This window comes from Alternaria conjuncta, assembly GCF_024043145.1.
Source record: "Alternaria conjuncta strain BMP 0040 chromosome Unknown scaffold_7, whole genome shotgun sequence".
NCBI lineage: Eukaryota > Fungi > Ascomycota > Dothideomycetes > Pleosporales > Pleosporaceae > Alternaria > Alternaria conjuncta.
The window spans coordinates 875,210-897,546 of NW_026250096.1; the positions used below are offsets into that span (position 1 = coordinate 875,210).

A 22,337-nucleotide genomic window follows, 5' to 3' on the forward strand; every position below is an offset into this window, starting at 1 on the left:
GGGAACGCCTCTAGCCCCCAATGTCTTTCTGTGTAACAGTGACCGCATAAGCGGAAATTATATCGATCCAAGCCCCACCACATGTGTTTGAGCTTGGGTCGAGTATGCACTGTATCACTTCAACTCGACCGCAGTTTAAGCCGGGCGTAAAGCAAAAGGCTGGATTAGTTGGAGAACCGGATTCACGACAGCGGGGCGATGCTATGATCAGGCGCTGTGCATATCGTTCTCCGATGGTCCGCACAGCAGTGGCTAACGGACGGGTTTCAGGTGATGTGGCTTGCATTGGGGGCTATGTAAAAAAGCAAAAGCGCATGCTATAGACGGTAAAGGAGGATGGAATCGGGAGAACGGGCTGAGTCGACGTGCGCTTGACAACAACCAAAGCGTTCAGGATGCTCAGACACAATGGAACAGGTATCTACCTGGCGTCATGCGAATAAAAAGTGAATCCAAGGTACAGCAAACGCGACGACACAAGAAATTGGGGACGAGGAACCAAAAACCACAAGGCGAATCAACCGCGCCATTATTACGGCACCTCAGTGCAGCCCTGTATCAAGCCACCGCATGACGAGATCCCCAAAGCGAGTACATAGGAAGCGGTTCGGCCCGTTTCGTATCGGTAGAACGCTGAGGGCTAGGATATTCCCATTTGACGTCCTCGAATGGCCCCGCCGCTGCGGATTCGGTTCCCGCTAGGCTATCTGTATCAGGTGCTTTGATGGATTCGAGCTCGATGCCCTCATCAACCTCGTTATCCTTTGGCGTGTTCGTGGTTCGATCAGCTTTTCTGATGCAGGCCATGAGCAGCAGCATGAGGAGGATGTAGCCGAAGAGACTCGTGGTCCATGCGAGGATGATGGTGCTGAACATGTAGACGTCGCCGGCGGGTGGATTGTACTCGAGTATATCTTGGATGGCGCGAATTGCATTCTCGGGGTATAAGTTTTGAGCCGTCTGGCTGGCAGCGCTGTGCTTCCAGTAGATGTCGCCGCGGTGGTTGTTGAAGTCCAGCCCCAGCGAGCTATGCACGGAGGCAGCTTTTGTCCAACCGCATAATTGATCTTTGCTCAGTACGGAAAGCTCGAAGTACTTGGATACTAAGGCGTTGCTCAGTATGGCGGGGTAATAGGTCGTATATTTGGTGACGATGGCGTAGTCGAACGTGTTGTTCTCATACAGGTCTTTGAACGTGATCGTTTCGCTGCTGAAGCCGACGTACTGGAGGCATTTGGTAGGTTTGGTGTGGATCTTGACGTCGTCGGCTCGAGGTATAGTTTTGGCGAGGAGTGAGGTAGGTAGAAGTAATAGGAGGAGAGTAGACGTCAAGAACATGATTGCGATGCGAGACTAGCAGCCTTGAGGTGAGTGATCGGATGCTGCCTGCTATCGGATGTTTGACCGTAAGAGTTGCGGCGCCGGAAGAATGGTGTGGCGTAGTAAGAGTAGAAGTGGTGGGCGCGTGATATCTTATAAGCAACCATGGCAGCATGCAGCTTCCGCAAAGTAAGAGTGGAAACGAGGGTCGGGGTGTTGTTGTGGCCAGAAGGTGAGAAGGTAGCAGCGATGCTCGCACGGTGCAGTCGCGATCGTCCACCGACTGGGACCAGGAATACACGAGGCCGAGTATTAAGATACAAGCTCTTGATACGAGGCAACGAGGCGAATGCTATGAGCTGTGAAGCATACCAAAGCCTGCAGGTAGACTAGCAATTTCCAAATGAATTGCAACTTCTCCGACCCGTTAACCCAAGCGTGCAACTAGTACTCTTCCACGATACCCCCCATCAATGAGTCAGTCTTTTCATTCATCCCATATGACAACCAGGCCTCGGATGCCTTGGAAATGATTGAACACTGTCGTTGAAATTAAACCAGGCGGTACACGGACGGTAGTGCGGAAGTTGAAACAACCGTAGCATGCTATTTCTGACAGCAGGTCTGCGGCATACAAGTCCACATCCGGGAAATCAAGAACAAACTCAATATTTGGAAGCGCTCGTATCATTCTTCTGAAGGCAGACAAGAGAGGTTTGTTATCAGGTAAGCTGAGTTTCGCATAAATCGACGTTGATCCGATCAAATTATAGCGTGCGATGTATATTTTCCGGTAAAAGATGTATAAGATCTTGAGAATGCGCTCGTCCCATCTTGTCATCGCAATGTGAATGGGTATTGAGGCTGCGAGTGCTTGTTTTCTCTTTATGATCTCGATGGCCTCCATGTGTATTTGCCGACACGTACTAAGGAGGGCGATTCCCACTTGAGCGATCTGAAGAGACAACCCGGGCTTTTTTGTAGCAAAGATCTCTCGGCATTCGTGGCGGAAGACTTCGTTCGGGATGTGCTCGTATACCATCACCCGGAGTTCGGCTGGAAGGTCGAGAAACCTGAAGGCATCGGGACCGGGAGAGGGCAGGCGCGACATTGTTGTTGTATATAGCTCGAAAAAGCTTGAGGGTGTTTGGAAGCAAAAATGAGAGGTGTTCGAATGCAAAAGATGCAAGAAAGGTTTGATGCAGATATTGTAGCTGTGTGTAATCGAAAGACTCTGGTTCTCGCATACTGACGCCCGTGGTTGAAGCGACCTGTGCCGACTAATCGTCAACTTGCTAACATCACTATGACCCTAGCAACCCAGTCATAGCAGCGACCAATCAAATCCCAAAATGCCATACGGTAGATAGGATGACTCAGAGCTCGGACCTTTGTCTAGCGTACCCTAAAGATCTACGATCTACTTGCGAGCTTGCGCGGTTGACCTTTGGGTTTCGGCGCTGAAGTAGACTCCGTGGCATCACCGTCAGGCTTTGAATCCAGTTCTTTCTCACGCTGAGCCAGGGCCTTTTCTCTCTCGTCTAGTTCTGCCTGTCGTCGATCAAGATCACTTTCTCGTTGGTCGAGTTCCTTTTCCCGGTCATTCTGCGAATCCGCGTTTTGTGTATCGGGTTTTTCGCTTGCGTTAGATGCTCCACCAGCATCATTACGTATGCTGTCTGTCTCGACTGATTGTGGTTCGCTATCATCTTGCTTCGCATTCAGCTTCCGTGGCTTCTTGCGACCTTGAGCGTCGCTCTTTTGTGCTGAATCTCCGCTCGGTGGCTCTTCAGACTGATTCGCACTGGGCTTCGAGTCCGAATCGCCGCCCGTAGCTTGCGCACCAGCCTTCGCAGCGCCTGACACCTCTTTCTGATCTGGCATCATGCCCTTCGCACTCTCCATCCAACCCTCGTCAATCTGACCTCCACCTCCCTCACTCTTGAACTTCTCAAGCTCTTCAGTCCCGGGCATCTCTTCTTCGTTAGCTTGTCCCATCATCTTTTCCAGCGTCTTCTTCTGCTCTTCGCTCGCTGCCCATTGTGGGAGGAAACTTGTGAGTTTCTTCATCCCCTTCCCTGCTACTTTGCCCATGTTCACCCATGGGCCGTGAAGCGCACCTGTCGCTCCACCTACTCCAGCTCCTATCCCACCAAGCAGAGTTGAAGAGATGCCGCCAACCAAAGTCCCGGTGATTGCGCCTAAAGTGGCACCGGGCGCGACACCAAGGCCTGTGCCCATTGCCATGCCCTGAAAAGCGCCCGAACGAAGATATTTTGCGGTCTTTCCAAATGACTCAGCCTCTATGTGTGCATTTGTAGCTTCTTCTGTCAGCCTTTCCCGTTCGTCTGGGTCGCTGGCGGCAGCTGCTGCATCTTTCAATTCTTTGGCTTTCTTTTGCGCGGCGAGGGCAGCATTGGCGGCTTTCCCAGATTCTTGCCGCACCTCTTCTTCGGACACGGCGGGCTTGTTAGATTCTTTGCTCTCTTCATCTTTCTTGCCCCCATCTTTGTTCAACTTTTTCGGAGGCATGATTGTTAGTTGGTTTTCTCAGAATTGTGGCGGCTGCAGGGTATCCCCTGGCGTACGTCATTGACGCTAGCTTCCCCACTCGAGAACCTGAATTGGACGCGTTCAGGACGCGCGACGACCTTGCCATGTTTTCAATTGCACATCGCGTACTACCGGCGTTCTGGATACGACTTCTATCGTAACGGCTGTTGAATCATTCGATCCATCGTGATGCAAGGCATGAGCCGACGATGGTCGTTCCACACGCGAGGTCGATGATGACCTGCTCATCAGTCAAAGGTTAGTATCAGATGGACAACGCAATTTGTGTGCAGGCTTTCATATTAACACAGGACAGGAACTAGCTAGAAGGCGCGGCACATGCGGCCGTCAGTTCGAACAGTCCAGGCTTCGCTGCCAACGCCGACAGTGGCGTAGAATAGACTTGAAGGATCCCATTTCTTCTTGATCGTCAACAGCCTGGCGTAGTTCTGACCCCAGAACGTATCCTGGAAATTCGGTTGACGGAAATCGGCCTCGTTCACGTACGATCCGCTACCAGGTGTTGCAGCCTCAACAAGAGGAATAATCTCGTTCGTCATCTTGTCTTGGGATGCGAAAGCCTCTGACCACGGAGCTGTGAAGTTCCATGGAAGTGTCAAGGTCGCGTGCACGATTGCCTTGCGCCACGCCGGGTGGACTGACGTTGTTTTCTCCGAACCAAACGCCTTCACATCTGTTCCGACTCCGATCCAGGTCACTCCCTTCTCTACGACAGCCTTCCAGGTTTCGGAGATGTTGCCCACAACACTTCGTGGGATCAAGCGAGTACCGTACTGGGCGATGCCGACCTGGATGTTGCCGAGAGGAAGGGGGCCGAAGTACTTGTCGTAGTGCTCATAGTACGTGTCGAATTCGCTGTATTCAGCGGTGTACTTGACGCCTTTCGAGTCCAGCCTAGCGACGAAAGGCGCAAGCATGGCCTTGACTTCGGCTTCCGTCTTGTTGTAGGCGTTAAGCGGGGAGATCATGAAAAATGAAGACGTGAAGTAATGGACCACCATTGCTCCGGCATCTACCATGGCAGGCAGCTCCTCGTGGAAAGCTTGGATAGCATCATAGAACACGTCCTGGTCGTTGTCCGTGGTGAAGAACGACAGTGAAGCGCCGCCGAAAACAGCTTCCTTGTGCGCTTTGACAGTCATCCCAACCACAACGCCGTAGGTGCTGCCACCGCCGCCGTTGAGAGCCCAGTACAGATCCGCGTTTTCCTTCACATTCGCATTGACAAGCTTCCCGCTTGCTGTTACGACTTCCCAATTCAGTACGTTGTCGGCAGCGAGGCCGAAGCTAGTACTAATAGCCGAATGTCCACCACCCTGTGTGTAACCGCCAGCGATGCCAACAGTAGGGCATTCGCCTCCAACCACGACCAAGCCTTTGTCTCGGGAAGCAGCCATTAGTTCGAAACCTTGAACGCCGGCACCAATCTTAAAAGCCGGGCCATTGTATTCTGAACCCATGAACGTCGAAACATGGGTGATTTCCTTGAGATGGTGTGTCCACACCGCTAGTGAGCCCGCGCCTGTGGAACGACCGAGATAATCATGGCCCGTGTTGCGGATGACGAGACGAATGTTCTTGGAGGCAGCAAACGCGATCGCTCGCTGGACGTCTGCAGGCCCGGACGCATCCACAGCGTAACGGACGTAATTCCCGAGCTCACATGGGCGGTCTCGAGGCTGGAAGGGATCGCAGCTCTGGTTGGCAAAGAAAGGTGCCATTACAGATGAAGACGATTCATAACTGACTCAACGTTAGAGCGACGTCTTCAAAGCACATGTTTGGAACATACTGAATCTTCTCAAACTGCCAATCCTTCTTCAGACTTTCACAAGTCGCGTCGTCGAAAGTCGGAACGTGGCAGGGAGCTCCGAGTGGTACGGTTGCCACTAGACGTCCGCCTACTGTCTTGTTCAAGTTGTTCCACTCTGCTTGCGAAGGCCATGACTTGTCTCCTGGGAACGATTTGCATTGATTGGGGGTTGGGTTAGCAGAAACGACGCCAAGAAGCGCGAGGACTGGGATGTAGGAACGCATTTCCAGGGCATAGAAAAAGATAAAGTTCTGCGACCTGGAAAATGTCAATCTCCCAGACGTACGGATTAATATAAACAGAAATTCAGGCTCCCTGCATGCGCCGCGCTTGACAGTGGCGAGCAAGCTAGAGCAGTTGTGGGACTACAAATCTAGTGTCCGGTGGGGTGGACCGTCCCGGGGTGATACCGCGACCCCGTTTTGTGGCCGTGGCGCCGATTGCCTTGGATCTGAGTCTACGCGAAAAAGACCTCTGACAGCGATATGCAGAGGACCACAGGTTGTTGAAGGAGAGCGCGCCTCATCATGAACAAGCAATCGATGGATAGCTGTCGTGTCGTCGAAGTCGCCGTGCTGGTGCGGGACGGCGACTTTGCCATCAATTGGAAGCTGGGGCTTGCACTGGACCTTCGGCATCTATCAACAGGGATCGCGCACGGCTTTGCTGCATTGAGAAACCTCCGATGCAGCCGAGCACGTCCACCGCGAGGGCGGGTCGGCGGCTCTCCAGGCGAGATGCAATCGTCCCATATCGTCTTTCTAGACCCTTAAAATTAGGAGATATCTCACCGAGCAGTGCCGAAGCCGTTTCCCGTTACCGTTACCAATATACCTTGGTATTATTTGGTCTAGCTTTAAGAAGAAGGTCTTTTCTGTCGGCCAACACTTGGGCTGCATTGCAACCATGTGCGTTAGCTGTTAGGCTACTATAACTTCGGACAATACTGGGAATATTTACAGGTTTCACCTCGTATGAGAGTCTCCTTTGCTATCGATCAAGGCACGCTTTCCTGACGGGGTTATGATAGACCGGGTAAGGGCCGCGCTGAATCCTACGCGGTTTCGTCCTCTTGGACTGCCAATACGCTGGGAACGGTCGGAAATGTGTAGACGCTGAATCGCAATGCCTAGTATTCTGATGTGTTCTCTCCCAAAGGCGAAAAGTCTACCACCTCAATCAAGAGAGAGCTAAACACCCTAAGACCTATATTGACGCTACGTCCTCTTATTTGCGCATTGCCGTCCTAACGTAGGCTTCAGGCCTATTCGGTTTTTAACCTGAGCAAAGTACAACTCAATCCCTATTCTGAACGAAACCGCCGTGAGCAAGCCAGTACGATGGGCTGGACCTACAACACTCCCGATGATATCGCCAACGAGGGGCCGCAAATTACCGCAATCGCAATCGTGTTCACAGCAGTGTCACTGTTGGTTCTGACCCTTCGTTTCTATGTGCGCGGATGCATAACCAAAGCCATTGGAGCCGGTGAGTAACATGGCACCCAGCTTTTCCTCGACACATAGCTAACGCATCTATCATCGCTAGATGACTGGATACTAGTTGTGACTTGGGTAAGCAATTCGGGTCCCTCCTGTAGTTATGGGACTGACAGTCGCGCAGATAGCATCTTGTGGCTTCGCTGTCGTAACAATCATCCGTACGTTGGCTGCACAAGTGCTGTGATATCGAGACTGATGGTGCGATACCAGAAACCAAATGGGGACTCGGACTCAAGCATTTGAAGGATATGCCCGATGAAAATCTCTTCAACTTTGGACTTGTAAGTCTTGCCCGCACAAGTGAACACATTCCAATCCTGACCGGACTAGATACAGTACATGGGTGCACCATTGTAAGACGATAATTGCGACACGACCACGATACGCCTCTCTGACATTCGCAATAGCTACATCACCAGTATACTGGGCTTCAAACTTAGTCTGCTGTTGACCTATCTACGTATCATGCCAAAGGGCGCGTCGCGCAACGCTACCATCACCGTAATAGTCGCATGCATACTCTTTCACCTCTGCTTCCTGGTCGTGCAAACGAACCTCTGCCAGCCGGCTGCGAAACAATGGGACCCTTCCATCACCTGGGGCCAGTGCCTGCCAGCCGTGCCCTTCTACACCAGCATGGCATCTTTGACCATCGTCTTCGACATAGTAGTGTAAGTACCTCTTTTTCAAACGCCGGCAAAAGCTTACTTCGACAGCATGTTCCTACCCTTCCCCGTCCTCCTCAAGAGCCACATCCAAAAGCGCAAGAAAGTCGCCCTGCTGTGCCTCCTGGCCCTAGGCACGTTCATCACGATCATCCAGGTCCTACGCATCCGAACTGTCCGAAACCTCGCCAACTATCTCGACTCTAGCAGTCTCATTATGTGGTCGACTGTTGAGAACAACTTGGGTATCATCGTCGCGTCGGTACCGACACTGGCACCCCTCTTCAAGTCATTCGTTGAGAAGACACAAAAGAGCTCATATGGGAACTCGGCAACAAGATCAAAATCTTTGTACGCCCTAAGGTCGAGACGCAGTACCAGGCAAGGTTCTATCCCACTTGGGAGCGGTGTCCATCAAGCGACGCATGTGTCTGGGCCTTTTGAGAGAGAAAGCGAGGAATTCATAATGAGCGATGTCGCTGCTATAACAAAGAGAACCGAGGTGACTGTTTCTTCTCGTGTTCGGGAAGATTTGAGCGGGCCAAATAATTAGTCACTGTCTTCGCATTTGGTTCAATATCATACTACCGCATTGATGATCTTCCCAGGGGAAGCCTGTACTCCATGTATCATTACGATTCTGTCTTATTGGATGCGATTTGTCACTCGGATGACAGAGCAGCGGCTAACAGAAACGAGAATTCCAAGGCATCCTCAATGGAAGTTGATATCACAGGACTAGTACTGCAATGATTCAGAGACAACGAGCCAACCAAACTCTCCGCATTCCATAGGACCCAGATGCAAAGAGATGGTTTCTAACGAGAAGTATCGTAACCTTGAGGTACGGGGAACCTTGCAGAATTTACAGCTGCTGACTTCATCGGTGCGTGGTGGAAGTTCGTGGGCGTGGTAGGCTTTTGGGAGAACTCCGAGGACTGTGCGCTCTCCAAAACGTATGGTCCACCATCAGTATTCATGCTATACATGCTCATGCTCATGCTATCAGAGCTAAAATGAGCACTGTTTGAACCAACAGATCTCGTCTCCTCCTCGTCATACAATGTTCTAGGCAGCGCAAAATGTGCAAGCTCTCTAAGATGCCTAATAAGGTGCCCACGAAAAGTATACGAATCCATGCACAGTGGACACAGCTTTTCCCCTAATAACCTATCGCAACAAGCTAACTACAACTTCCGAAATCTATATGTACCTATCTAATTAGGTCCTCTCGAAAAGAGAAGTATCGTTAACACAAGAGCTGAATAGTGATAGTGGTAGCGTACCCGCAACAAGCGAATCAATCCATGGATCCTACAATTATCGCTTACTATAACGCAGTTGATTGGGTACGCCACCTAGTCCGAGCACAGATCATAGCGAATGCGAGTGTATATGTCCCATGGTACTGCGATGACGCAGAGCGAAACGAGCCACTTACAACTTCCGCAACATCGACGACCCAGACGAAAAGATACTCTCACCCATGAGAGAAACCGCAAGTATAATATACTGCCGAATGTATATATATACCTCACTCCAGTCTTCACAAGGCTTCACTCAATTCTTTACCCAACATGCAATACACAAACACACACCCATCCATGGCCGACATCAAAGCCCCGTCAGACAACGCCATAATTGTCGATCGAGAATGCTACTGGGATTGCTTCCCAGAAGAGGACGCAGAAACACAAGAGTTCTACAGACAATCAATAGAACATTGCGGTCCCGACCGACACCGTGAGCCCGGAAGATACTTCCCAGTTATCCGAGTCCCGGCAAGCCAACTATTGCAGCCTCTCTCAGTCAGATCTGTATACGAGCATTGGTGTGAAACCGGTAAGATTGCGACAATACAACCAGGTTATACCGAAAGAAATCTTGACACCAAAACGATGCTGGCCGCCTATCGATTCGGCCTTGAAATGAGCCGCGCGCGGTGCGCCGACTTTCGCGACGCCATCATGGATGCACTAGCTGAGAATTTCGACGCGCAAACAGGCTCTGATATAGGCTTGTTTCATGGCGTCTTCAAAGCGGTGGAGAACGTGCCTAATTCCAACCTGGAACGCCTTCTCGCCTTTCATATCGCGCTGAGCACGGATCCCGGATGCTTCAACTCCATCTTGGCCAGAACAAACAAGCAATTTTTGCACCACGTCCACGAACAGATAAAGACATTCCCCAAAGGAGTGCGCTACTACGATATCTGGGACGACTTCATGCTCAACAACCGCTGCAAATTTCATGAGCATCCGACCGGAAGATGCTGGAGGCCGGCAGAATCGGGGCCCGAAGTCGCGCCACCGGAACATCCAGAGGCGGTGGCAAGGCGGGCACGGATGTGGAAAGCAAAGGAGGTTGAAGAGGTGGATCTTGGGGACATTGACTGGTTTAGGCTCTAGGGCTAGCCAGGTTAATGCATCAAAATCTCTTCAATCTTTTCCTGACTTCGATCATAGCCAACTACAAGGGGTTCTCATGTTGCGGGGAGGAGTATAATACAATAGCGCCGAGGTTCTCACAGTTATTCTGCCTAGGCGAATGCTTTACAGAAATCTCCACGTATTCCTCAAGCCTGCTTATGCACTTTCTTTTTTCGCACTTTCGCTGTAACGTAGGCGCCTGGGTACTTGTCACGGAGGCAGGTTTTGGACGTGTGTAAGCCAGCAAAATGAGACATCGCAAACATTACGGACAGGCAGATTGAATCAGGTGATGAATCTCGCGCAAGGCAGAGGATAGTTCAGTGTAAGCTGGAAAAGATAGCATAATGGGTATGTAGGCGCAAAGATCTCGGTCAGGCCGGAATAGTGATGAAAGCTGCAGAACAAACGTAAATCGTGGCGTGTCGATGCAGTCAGAATACCGCGCTGGATATTTGAATGGGGAAGTGGGAAAAGCGCCGCTATTACAAACATACGGTCGTTACAAGGGCATAATTGGAGGCATCGGGCACATCGGTACAACGCCTCTACTGGCAGTCACAGATGCGTATCCTTCTTTGATCTGATGAAGTTAGCGATGATCCCGCGACATTTCGGATCTCCCCTCATACCCTATCGAAATGGGTGGTGGTCCGGAAAGCGCCACCATTTGTTTCAGGCCCATCACTCCAATAAAGGCGTCTCAACCACGCGTGAAGACGCGGATAGTCCAACCGTATCATCTTCAAGTTGCATTTGAAGAAGGGATAGTACGCCACGTCGAAGCGGATGAGCGTTGTGTATAAGCGAACGTCGGCCTCGGTGATATGTTGCCCAAAAAGGTAGGGGTAGTGCTTGGGTTGTGAGAGATGCTCCTCCAGACGATCCAGCGACTGGAAGAGCTTGCGGACATGTTCATCATAGGATGCCTGCGATGTCGCGAAGCCGACCTTGTACACGCCGTTGTTAATCGTGTCGAATACCCATAAGAGAAGGCAATCCATCTCTTTCAGAATATGCGGGGGTCTGAAGGCAGCCACACCCTTGTTGACTTCGCGACGCTCCGGAGGAAGAAGAGGGTCGAATGCGTCGAACAGGATGCGGATGATGTCGGCGCTATCGTTGTTGACGGCAGTACCTAAACGATGTTAACCCACAATCTATTTCTCCAACCTTCAAACTTATTTACCCTGGCGTTGATCCCACAGCAAAGGGATGGTGATTCTCCCGTTGAAGCTTGGATCTGCCTTCAGATAGATCTCTTTCAGGCATCTCGCGCCAGACACGGGGTCTTTCTTGGGCCCGCTACGCCCAGAGAAGAACCAGCCATGTGATGCGTCCCTTGCATCGACCTCGACCAAGTCTATGACATCCTCGAGCCCCTTCAAAGCGTGTACGATGGTGGTTCGGTGTGCCCAGGGACAGACGTAGTTGATGTACAGCACGTATCGGCCCTTTTCGACAGGGAAGCGCTCGGATGGTATGGTATGTCGGAACTGCGAAGGCATATGGTTCCACTGCCCGTTGGCATCAACAGTGTAGCGAGGAATTAGCTATGCAAAGAGGTCAGTAAGCGTGGGGTGAGCATGCCCAGGAGAAGTCTGGAGAAAAAATGCCTAATCAAACCTTCGAAACCATCATAGCCGGTGGCTTTACGACTCCCTCGCTGAAGCTACGCAAATTAACTCCGAGTACATCTTGTCCGCAGAGGACAATGCCATAGCGCTGTTTTAAGGGAACCAGCTTTTTCCATTGTAACCTGGTGATTACAAAACAGTAGGAGGCGGGCAAGGGCGACTCTGATTAGTATAGCACACCGTACGCGAGCGGCAGCTTCTTCGGGTTGGCGAGCTGCCAAGTGATTACCGAAGCGCATCAGGCGCTCCGACAAGCCTTGTGGCGATGGTGTTACAGATGGTCGATGGTTTTTGTCAAATATCAGAATGGCTTCATTGCGATGCGGTCGACGAGGGCATGTGAGGGTTGAGCTCGTGCCATGCATCCCGCCGATCAGCCGAGGCCTGCTTAAGCGATGGTTTAGCTTCAATGCGGCGCACGCGATCCGTCTGTCTTCCTCAACCACCCAACCTGCGTCGCACAGCGTGCAGCTGTACTTCCTTTTTGTGATGTCTATTACAAATCCCGATGACACCGACGCTTGCGATGGGTACAGCTACCGCTGGTGTAGCGAACATGACTGGTATCGTATTGATGCGCCAGCAGGAGATGGGATCGCGGAATCTCGGCCGTTCAGTCATCACGCTCCTCGACGACAATCTCTCAGCGCGCGCGAGATGCGATTGGCTACCACGTTTCATAAAAGCACCGCTATACGAAGTACGCGTTGTTCACATCCGCCGAGCATACCCGTCGGAAGGAAGCGGTCGCACCACTGTTAGCTTGTATACGTCAGTACAAAGACTAGCCTCCTAGCACTGCCTGTGCTTAATGGACGTCGTTTGGAAGCGCGACACGTCGGCTGGATTCGCGAAAGGCCTTGAACGCAACGCGTTCGAGAGCATCACATACATGGCATGGGGCTGAAGGACGCGTCAAGTTTTCATCGTCGCATCCTCTATACAATTGCCAAGAGAAACGTCACCAGTCATCGTGCGAGCTGAGCTTCTCAGACTCGGCCTATAGAGCAATCTGCGGCTCTTCGGAAGGACACAGTTGACCGCCATCGCAGCAGGTCCGAATCGCGACGTTGAGCAGGACATGCACACGTCTTTACACGATGACAGTGAAGTCAGGCTAGACTGCTGTTTCTCGCTGCTGCGTCAATGGAACAGTACGTGGTTCGGGCTCATACATAACCCTTGACGTGGAGGTTTATCTTCTTTCGCGAGAACTCCACTCCCTCTCTTTGCTCTAGGCCTTTGATGCTTCTGACGTGCAGTCCATGCAAACTTGGCCAGAGTCACGATTCTTTCGCAAATGACGATCAGAGAACCTGACAGCAGGTCTGAGTGCTGATCTTTTGCGAAGATCTGGCTTCCCAGCGGCTATATTGAGCAACTAACGAAACGCTTGCCGCGGCTCAACTCATCACCAGGTTATTTACCGAAGTATCATCCGAGACTCTTGGTCCCCACTAACATGCATTCGATTTCCCCAGATTTTCTCCTCAATCAGTATTTTGCCAATCAACCATTAATCTAGTTCGGTCTCCTTGGCGGTCTTCCCCATCTATTCAAGTATCGTCAATGGGTCAGATCGACGACGACGCGGCAAACCTGACAGAATGGGCTTTGCGCAAAGGACTAGCATTGTTCATACGCGTACCGCTAGATCTTCATATATAAGATGGGTGTATGAAAAGGACTGTCGCTGAAATAGCGACCACGACTCGATGACCCACCTGGACTTGCTGCCGATATGCTGAATTCCGCCCTGCTCTCGCTGTTTGGCCTTGTGCCCAGCGTCTTGAATGTCGCTCTGGCACAGACGTTCACGCCCGCACCTGGAAACTTCCCAGCTAAAGGTGATGGCGACTTCGCAGGCGGTATCTTCTCCATATCCCTCTCCGAGCTACCCAAATATACCGGCGCTGGTGGAACCGGCCCTGAGTCCCCCAAAGGAAATGGCGCGAAGACGTCTGGCTCGGGACCCTACCCAGCGCAAATGTTGACCGACTCTACACTACCGAGACACACCATCTTCGCACCGAAGACCCCTCCGACTGGCAACCTTAGTCTCCCTTTCATCGCATGGGGTAACGGCGGATGCGGCCTCAATGCCGGTATCTACGAGCGGCTGTTGGTAGAAATCGCCAGTTATGGATACGTTATCGCTGCAGACGGTACACCTGACGGCTCTGGATTTCAAGCTGGTCAACAGTCCAAGGTACAAGATATGCGCGACTCGCTGGACTGGGCTTTCGCCGGCAAAGCAAAGAAATACGGAAACGTCGACTTGACTAAAGTCACGACGGCAGGCCACAGCTGTGGAGGTCTAGAGTCCATGTCGACCGCGTACCACGATGACAGAGTCAAGAGAATCATGCTCTTCAACATTGCCATCTTCCAGGATGACCGGAGGTACCTACTCAAAGAGCTCAAAGTGCCTATGGTGTATTTGATTGGAGGACCGAAAGACATGGGGTACAATACCGTGAGTCTAACTTGAAGACCAGACAGATCCCGGTCTCTATCAATGCTAATTCTCGATAGTCGGCGAAGGATTACGCTCTCCTAAACACGGGTACTCCCAAGTTGAGGGCCAACCTCGATACTGGCCACGACGGCACCTTTGCAGCTACGAATGGTGGAAAACAGGGCAAAGCGGCTGTCGCGTACCTGGAATGGCAGTGGAGGGGCAATGCGACTGCTCAGGCATACCTCCTTGATGGCGGCTTGGAGAAGGATAACTGGGTTGAAGAGCATGCCAACTGGTCCTGAGATACAGTTTTTGTTCGGGTGACAGAACTCGCTGTGTACCACAGGCTAGGCGAAAGAAATCTATGCGCAAAGAAAGTGGAAGGCCTTTGGAGCATCAGCATTGTACCGGTGAACAATCCTGTGGTGGCGCGTTTCTCGAGCTGTGGTGCGTTGCTAGGCGGAGGCTGTGAGCTGCAAAGCTGAACGAACACGAGGTCAGGTGTCTAGGCAAGGCACATTCATCGAACAAAAAATGCGCAATCGTGAATATAAATATGTGAAATGCAGAACATACACGCAAGGGATAACACCGCAGCATTGTTCGAGCCTCGCAGTGCATGCACAGGAGTCGCCCAGAGCCCACGTCATCGCCCTCACCCATAGCAACCAGCGACCAACGCCAACGCCAAACAGTTCAACCAGGAACGCCCATCCCTAGCCCTTAAACCGCCTAACTCAGTCGGTACCCGTTCTCGCCCTCTATTAATATCCACCAGCGCCGCTACAGTGTGGTTGCCGGGTTAGGCACAAACCCTGCAGAAGCGAAGAAGCGGGCTGCGCGGCGGGGACGCGACTGGGCAGTTTGGCAGGCTTGCGGGATCCACCAAGCAGTGAGGCTGAGACTCGAACCGTGTCTGACATCGACGCTGCGCCCTTCCATTGTTGTCCGAGGAGCCTACGACATTCTTTCGCGGTTCTGTTTTCGCATCTCCTTACGCATACGATTCCAGGACGTTGTTTGTTGTTTGGCAATTTGCGTGACGCAGAGAGCAGACTCGGTAGAACCGGAGGCTACCCGTATTGACGTATCCGCTGTCTGTTTACGCTCACCCTTCTGGTCCTTCCGCGCACTTCCACGCATACTACGACTTTGAGATCGGGGAGACAGACACATACACACAAGATGCGGATACCGCAGTCGTATATCCAGAAGTGCAAGGTGGTGGCACATGTCTTCCAGGCCATCTTCGTCTTCATAGCCGCGTGTCTTACCATCGCTGTTATGACCAAGGATGGCCCCGTTGAGGGTCCTACAAAGTATTTCTTTGCTATGGTAAGTTGCGCTCTGTTCTTCCTATACAGCATCGTCTTCAAGATGATCTCTTACGTCAACATGGACATGACTGACAAAGGGTTGCTCGCAGTGCTTCGTCTCCATTCCCGCCATAATCTACCTCACAATGGTACCCATGTGGTCGCGCGCCCAACGCTTCGCCTCCGCCTACGCTTTCCTCGCCGTCGACGCTTTATACACTATCCTGTGGTTCGCCGCCTTCATCTCGGTGGCCATGTGGAACGCCCACGGTATCAAAGAGGGAGCCAAGAAGGAGAAGATTGCAGATGACGACCGCAACTGCACAACATTCTTATACGGAGATGAGGCCAAGTGCAAGGTCAGCAAGGCCGCTGTAGGCGTCGGTGTTATGGTCTTGTAAGCACCCTTGCAACCTCGGTGTCGAGTAGATCAGAACGTCTACTAACCCTCATACAGCCTCTTCTTTGCCATCACAACCGGCGTATCCGGCTACTACCTCCACAAATACCTCCGCGAAGGCGTCATGCCCTACCAATCCTCATCAGAAAACACGCACTACGCCTCCGGCGACTCCGCCTACAACAACCCGAAAGACGCAGCCTGGTCGACCGAGATCGAAACCGCAAACGGCCGCGACTCCTCAGACTCGCTCGATCGCCGCACCGACCGCGGCGGGAACCAAGAAGAAGACGAATACGCGTTGCTGCACAGCACGGAAACAGATGAGGGGAGGCACCCAGGCCGGCCGCTGAGCTGGGGCGAGGATAGGAACGGAACATATGGCAGCGGTGGCAGGGGAGCTGTGCCTCCGTATGCAGAGTACAGAGACAGCAGTGCGAGCATAGCTGCCGGCGTGGACGCTTTGAGTCCGGGCGGATATGAAGAATTTAGAAGGGAGGCTGCTGCGGGGCCTCTTGGTAGTATGGGTATGGATAGAGCGCCGAGCCACAGTGGGAGTGGGTACAGCTTTAGTGGTGGACCGGAGCGGTTGAACTAGAGGTAGACTGTGGATAGGACAGTAACGTCGCATTGTTTCTGCATATGAGCGCTTCTTTTGCTTTCGAGCTGTTAGATCACCTTGCATTGGGATTGCGGTTGGGTTAGGCGTTGTCTCTTGGACTTGGTTCATGCGTTGTCTGCGCTTTAGCGAATTGCTTTTATATACGAATACTCATCTCTTCGCATAGCGCTCCACAACACGTTGAGTCTCGAAATCTTCCATAGCACCGTCGCGAGGATTATACTGTGCTCGCAGAGCCCGAGGTATTGCATTACCGCTTCGCGAAGCGTTGGACAAGTTCTAAGTCGCGCTCGTGTTGCCCATTGATTGTGTAGAACCAATATGCTTCTTGCTTCCTCCACCACCGGTTGGGTAGGTATGCTTCCCTAGCATTTTGTCAACAAATCTTGCGTCTAAGTGAACATACGACATGGATGGTAGAATGACTTACAGCATATAATACTCATCCCGCTGATACGGAAACTCCAGACTCGGCGGTCCATGTTTCGCCAAAAAGGCATCCGTCTCCTCCGCAGCATCCGCTTCCGTCATTTCCACATGGACACGTTTATTCCCTCTGTTCTTCGAGTGCCGCCGTATAGCTCGCGTGGTGCTTTCCAGGTGCCGTTCTAGAATTGCTGCCTGCCATAGCGAGTTGTCTACCGCTTTGCGCGCTATACGTGCGTTGCGCGCTACGAGCTCTTGGTTCCAGTCTGGTGATTGCCCGCGCGGTATGATGGGGATCGGAGTTCCCGTGTCGAGGTGGTTTTGCCAGTGTGCAAAATCGAGGACCAGTCCCAGATTATTCCACGTTAGGATGCAGGTCAGACATGTGCACAATTGGTGCGGATCTGGCGATTGTATGTGTTGGTATGGACGATTGTGTATGCTGAGTTGCTTTTGGCGCGCGGGATCAATCAGGAGGGTTTGTATCGGGGCGTCGACGTCGGCGAGGAGTCGGGGGGTGGGGAGGCATTTGATGAGGATGTTGTAGCGGCGTGCGATGATGGCGTCGCCAATGACGTTCGCGTTGGCCTCAACGATGCTGTGGAAGCGGCGGTTGACGAAGCTGAACTCGAGGACGTCGTGGGGAAGGAGACATTTGAGGGTCTCGAGAATGAGCTCGGTCGGCAACTTTGTTATGTTCACGATGGCGTCGCGTTTCTGCTGTCTCGTCGCGTTCTTGCGCTTCATGCGCTCCGTCTTCTTGTTCTTGAGCGTAAGAGCAGCCGTCTTGTCCTCGAGTGGTTCGTCATCGTCGCTAACAGCATATCGTGGCATAATGTGAGAGGAGACAGAAGTTCATCGGACAGTGACGGCACACATGTTGAAGCCGAACTGAGGGTTGCGGGGAAGTCGCCTGCAGCCAATCGGGTATAAGAAAAGTCCGCACAGTCTGGATGTAGCCTATTACGTAGCATCGTCTTCGCCACCAAAGCACGCGACTGCTCACGACGATTTCACGGTCGGCGTGAAGGAGAAATATGATTGGTTAGTTCATGAGCACATCGGCCAGACTTCAGTATGGCGTCATGTATCATTTCTAAGCAGTGGAGCGTACATAAACACCTGCAGCATCAGCTCCTTCTCAACTAAGAACCCCACTCAACCTGATCACAATAGAACCACGCTTATGAGCGTTGCCACAAGACTTTCGACTTTCACAAGAGCAGCCCGAACCAGCTACAGCCACCACTTCCCAAAGCTACATCAGACAGCTTCCTACACCCCATACCTGGGAAGCCACACGCAAACTCGTCTTCTCCGATCTGAAGCTCAAACATCCAAGATGACCACAGCAAGCTTCTCCCACATCGACACCGACTCCTATTCCGGAAAGCCTTGGGCCAAGGTAGACGGACCTGGCACCAGCTTCTCGCACAAATGGCACGAGCGATCCGTCCACAATCTACGCGGCCACGAACATGAATTCAACACCGACAACTCCGGTTTCGCCGTCTACCAATATCCCGCCAAAGAGAAAGCCTTCACAGACGACGCAGCAGTACGAGAAGGCTACTACGCCGAAGTCGAAGCCTTACTACGCAACAAGCTGCCTGGCGTGAAAAAGGTCGTCATCTTCGACCACACGATCCGGAGACGAGACAAGAACTCACCTAGGCAACCAGTCCAGCAAGTCCATGTAGACCAGACCGAAGCCGCCGCAGAAGCACGTGTACGCCGCCATCTCTCTCCCGAGGAAGCCGACGAATGGGTAAAAGGCCGCTACCAAATTGTCAACGTCTGGCGACCTATCGAAAATCCTGCTTCGGACCATCCCCTCGCCATGATAGACTGGAGAACAACATCAACATCCGACTTTGTTGCCACAAATCTCCTATACCCTAAGCGCGCCGACTCAATGGACGTCGACGACCGGGGTAAGGAAGTCCTTCCCGACCCAAACAACCATACTTCTACAGAGGGCTACGAGGTCAAGGGCGAAACTATGTCGGTGGCAGCGAACGACCAGCACAAGTTCTACTACCAGAAGGATATGACACCCGAAGAAGTCATTTTGCTCAAGTGCTATGATAGTTTTGGAGAGGGCATGTCTCACGGCAAGAAGGGTGTGGCTGTTAGAACACCGCACACTGCTTTTGCGGATCCGAATACGCCCGAGGATGCACCGGGTCGGCAGAGTATTGAGGTTAGATGTTTGGTGTTCTATGATTAGGGCAGCTGTGTCGAAAGGAAGGCAATCTAGCTGTTTGAAAGTCATCACACGCATGTAGTTGTGGAGTAGTATGTCTTCAAGTTTGTATCTAATTAGTCTATCTAAGCGAATCTATAACCGCAACCACACCAGACTTTGGTATCGTAAGATCAGAAAAGGCGTACAAACGGTCTATCGCGAAGACAATCATGAGAACAGTTCTTTAGGCCTTGGTATGGGCTTCGACGCGTGCTTCGGTAGATTCCAACTCAAACGAGTCGGTATCCTGGGGCCTCCAGAACTTCTTGTCGCCCTTCATGGCGCGGATGAACCAAGGTTGAGCGCGTGGCGAGTCTGAGCGGACTGGAATGAGAATGTTAGCGCAGCTTTTGGGAAGGAATCAGTACATGGAGAGACTTACAGCTCCAGTATTCTTTGTTGTCATAGTCGGGTGGAAGCAGGCGCCCGCCTGAGATGGCACCGAGAGCCCATGTTGTAGTATTTATGATAGCGTAGCACATGATTCCAGCGATGAGACCGTATGCGATTGAGTAGGAGAAAGGCATGAACATGAGTGTAACGAACGCGGGGATAGAATCGCCTGGATAGTTCCAGTTGATGGCTAAGACTCCGCGCATCATCATGCAGCCGACCAAGATGAGTGCTCCACCTGTTGCCCAAGGCGGGATGGAGGCAAAAATGGGTGCGAAAAAGAGGGAGATGAAGAAGCAGATGCCCGTGGTGATTGCTGTGAGGCCTGTGCGGCCGCCTTCTTGGATACCAGCCTGTAGATATTAGTATGGAGGAAACTCAAAGCAGTCAAATATGGTACTTACACCAGACTCGACGAAAGCGGTGACAGGCGAAGATCCAAAGAGGGAACCGATGGAGATAGCGATAGCGTCCGCTGAGTACGCAATAGTCGAACGGGGGAAGTCGCCCGTGTCAGGATCGACAACGCCCGAGAAGCGAGCCATGGAGTACAAAGTACCCGTCGCGTCCAAGATATCGACGTAAAGCATAGTGAAGACAGCCAGAGCAAACTGCCCGCCCACGTTAGACAGATCCCAATCCTGTGCCAACAAAGTGTGTTTGATAGGATGGAAAGCGACAATGTTCTTGAAGAACTCGAAACGGCTGTCACCAACTGTTGTGCGTGGGAAGTAGGTGATTGAAGTGTCGCGAGGCCAGCAGAAAATCGAGACCAGTGCGATACCAAAGATCATTGAGCCACGGATTTTGTATGTCATTAGCAGGGCAGTGAAGACACCACCCACGAGGAAGCCGAGCCACATGGTCGGGTTGGTGGCTTTGTGTGAGAGACAGGAGCCAGTATCCGGGTCGAGGTATTCTGTGGGGCAACCTCCAAGGTCAAGTGGCGTGGCTTTAGCTCCTGTAATGGCACCGATACCAGCAGAGTATGAAAGTCCGATCAGTGTCAAGAAGAGACCGATTCCCGCACCACACGCGACTTTGATGCTAGCGGGAATGATGCGGGCCAACCATTGGCGAATACCAGCGAGGGAGAGCGCAACGAAGATGAAGCCTTCGACGAAGACAGCGGTCATTGCGACACGGTAATCGATGGGACCTGTGCCGTGGAATCCCACAATCTGATATGCCAGATACGCGTTAAGACCCATAGCCGGTGCGAGCGCGACTGGAAGGTTTGCAAGGAGGCCCATGAGGAACGAGCCGAGCGCTGCGATGGCGGCGGTAGCAGTAACGAAGTCGCGGTTGATTTCGAGGAGGCAAAGGGAGTACGCTTCATCGTTGATACATGTTGGGTCGACAGGGTCGTTGCAGACACATGTCGCACCAGAGTCTGTGAGGACGGATGCCTACAAGTGGTGGCTCCGTTAGCACACGTACCACTTTGACAGCATGGGTGACTTACGTTGACAGCGATAATGTATGCCATGGTGAAGAAGGTCGTCAATCCAGCCCGTAGCTCTGTCGTAAACCGCGCATTCTTGATCTCATTGGGCTTCGATGGTCAGTATTGCGTGCTATGTTGGAAATGCAAGAACGACTTACATGCCCTGATCCGTCAAGATGAAAATATCTGCCCACGAATGAAGCGGAAACCACATCATTGAGAGCAGCTTTGTTTCGTTCAATGAAACCCATTTTGAGAGACCGAAAGCAAAACAACGGGTATGATAGAATGGTGTAGCACTACGAGACCATCGACACCCCAGGTAACGACGGAGATCAATCCCCAGATATACCTGCCGTACTCAAAGAGGAAGATACGGAGACTACACCTACCTAGGTAGTGCAGGGGATGGAGCGTAGCAGGCTCGCTCGCGTCATGCAGGTGCCCGCAACGATCCCGTAATGAGTTCGCGGTAAGCCACATAAGGCATCCGTGATCGGAGATGGATTCTCGTTAAGCGAATGTGGAAGACACTATATGCCTAAAAATCTGCCGCTCCGTTATGGCAGGTCGAACGGCTAGGTGTGTTGCTGTTTCATCTTCTCATCCAAGCCGTCCCTCGGTGGGATGCAACCGCGCATACGCCACTGAAGAACCGTCCGCCTTGGCTATGTCACCTCCACTAAAATGTGGTCGTCGGATTCCGGGTTGTGGGCCGCACTGAGTAATCCACTGGCATTAGCACAGTATATAGATCACTTGAACTGAGCCAGGAAGCGAAAACGAGTCAAGCAATCGATAGATACGTGGTAGTGACGTGGTGTGCCATGTACGTGTATGCTTTGCACCACCTCCTTCAACATCTCAGCGGTATTAATCCCATAGCTGCCGAGGCTGACTGTGTGCGGTGCGTGTCGCAAACAAGTCTAGTCGTTACGAAGTTGCGGTCTTGAAGTCTAAAGGGTCGAAGACCGATGGCGCATCGGCAGAGGAATCTGACTTGGTTACTGGACATCAGGAACGAAAGGTACCTGACTGTCGGGTCTTCCAAGAAGTTCTAACGAGTCGCAGAAGTCCCAACGAT

The 22,337-nt window shown here is 52.1% G+C and overlaps 11 protein-coding genes across 11 annotated transcripts; 5 read left to right on the top strand and 6 right to left on the bottom strand.

The window, feature by feature from the left end:
• Window positions 1-558: 558 nt before the first annotated feature.
• J4E85_005407 (uncharacterized protein) lies at window positions 559-1,338 on the bottom strand (the record flags this gene model as incomplete). The annotated part of the gene is made up of 1 exon (XM_051469653.1): window positions 559-1,338. The coding sequence occupies one exon, from the start codon at window positions 1,336-1,338 to the stop codon at window positions 559-561; it is 780 nt and encodes a 259-aa protein (XP_051326484.1).
• A 1,395-nt stretch (window positions 1,339-2,733) lies between these two features.
• Window positions 2,734-3,852, bottom strand: J4E85_005408 (uncharacterized protein; the record flags this gene model as incomplete). The annotated part of the gene is made up of 1 exon (XM_051469654.1): window positions 2,734-3,852. The coding sequence occupies one exon, from the start codon at window positions 3,850-3,852 to the stop codon at window positions 2,734-2,736; it is 1,119 nt and encodes a 372-aa protein (XP_051326485.1).
• Window positions 3,853-4,196: 344 nt separating this feature from the next.
• ZEB1 (Zinc finger E-box-binding homeobox 1) lies at window positions 4,197-5,931 on the bottom strand (the record flags this gene model as incomplete). The annotated part of the gene is made up of 2 exons (XM_051469655.1): window positions 4,197-5,637; window positions 5,687-5,931. The coding sequence occupies 2 exons, from the start codon at window positions 5,929-5,931 to the stop codon at window positions 4,197-4,199; spliced, it is 1,686 nt and encodes a 561-aa protein (XP_051326486.1).
• Window positions 5,932-7,047: 1,116 nt separating this feature from the next.
• J4E85_005410 (uncharacterized protein) lies at window positions 7,048-8,427 on the top strand (the record flags this gene model as incomplete). Its single annotated transcript, XM_051469656.1, has 7 exons — window positions 7,048-7,195; window positions 7,256-7,281; window positions 7,331-7,367; window positions 7,420-7,490; window positions 7,540-7,562; window positions 7,617-7,880; window positions 7,926-8,427. 7 exons carry the CDS (start codon window positions 7,048-7,050, stop codon window positions 8,425-8,427), a joined length of 1,071 nt encoding a protein of 356 aa, XP_051326487.1.
• Window positions 8,428-9,478: 1,051 nt separating this feature from the next.
• J4E85_005411 (uncharacterized protein) lies at window positions 9,479-10,282 on the top strand (the record flags this gene model as incomplete). The annotated part of the gene is made up of 2 exons (XM_051469657.1): window positions 9,479-9,617; window positions 9,741-10,282. The coding sequence occupies 2 exons, from the start codon at window positions 9,479-9,481 to the stop codon at window positions 10,280-10,282; spliced, it is 681 nt and encodes a 226-aa protein (XP_051326488.1).
• A 647-nt stretch (window positions 10,283-10,929) lies between these two features.
• On the bottom strand, window positions 10,930-11,941 carry J4E85_005412 (uncharacterized protein; the record flags this gene model as incomplete). Its single annotated transcript, XM_051469658.1, has 3 exons — window positions 10,930-11,441; window positions 11,493-11,856; window positions 11,930-11,941. 3 exons carry the CDS (start codon window positions 11,939-11,941, stop codon window positions 10,930-10,932), a joined length of 888 nt encoding a protein of 295 aa, XP_051326489.1.
• A 1,740-nt stretch (window positions 11,942-13,681) lies between these two features.
• J4E85_005413 (uncharacterized protein) lies at window positions 13,682-14,703 on the top strand (the record flags this gene model as incomplete). The annotated part of the gene is made up of 2 exons (XM_051469659.1): window positions 13,682-14,416; window positions 14,476-14,703. The coding sequence occupies 2 exons, from the start codon at window positions 13,682-13,684 to the stop codon at window positions 14,701-14,703; spliced, it is 963 nt and encodes a 320-aa protein (XP_051326490.1).
• An 883-nt stretch (window positions 14,704-15,586) lies between these two features.
• J4E85_005414 (uncharacterized protein) lies at window positions 15,587-16,715 on the top strand (the record flags this gene model as incomplete). Its single annotated transcript, XM_051469660.1, has 3 exons — window positions 15,587-15,736; window positions 15,828-16,114; window positions 16,175-16,715. 3 exons carry the CDS (start codon window positions 15,587-15,589, stop codon window positions 16,713-16,715), a joined length of 978 nt encoding a protein of 325 aa, XP_051326491.1.
• A 274-nt stretch (window positions 16,716-16,989) lies between these two features.
• Window positions 16,990-17,999, bottom strand: J4E85_005415 (uncharacterized protein; the record flags this gene model as incomplete). The annotated part of the gene is made up of 2 exons (XM_051469661.1): window positions 16,990-17,104; window positions 17,170-17,999. The coding sequence occupies 2 exons, from the start codon at window positions 17,997-17,999 to the stop codon at window positions 16,990-16,992; spliced, it is 945 nt and encodes a 314-aa protein (XP_051326492.1).
• Window positions 18,000-18,507: 508 nt separating this feature from the next.
• On the top strand, window positions 18,508-19,395 carry J4E85_005416 (uncharacterized protein; the record flags this gene model as incomplete). Its single annotated transcript, XM_051469662.1, has 1 exon — window positions 18,508-19,395. One exon carries the CDS (start codon window positions 18,508-18,510, stop codon window positions 19,393-19,395), a length of 888 nt encoding a protein of 295 aa, XP_051326493.1.
• Window positions 19,396-19,597: 202 nt separating this feature from the next.
• J4E85_005417 (uncharacterized protein) lies at window positions 19,598-21,504 on the bottom strand (the record flags this gene model as incomplete). The annotated part of the gene is made up of 5 exons (XM_051469663.1): window positions 19,598-19,737; window positions 19,796-20,159; window positions 20,211-21,215; window positions 21,272-21,361; window positions 21,448-21,504. The coding sequence occupies 5 exons, from the start codon at window positions 21,502-21,504 to the stop codon at window positions 19,598-19,600; spliced, it is 1,656 nt and encodes a 551-aa protein (XP_051326494.1).
• Window positions 21,505-22,337: the final 833 nt, after the last annotated feature.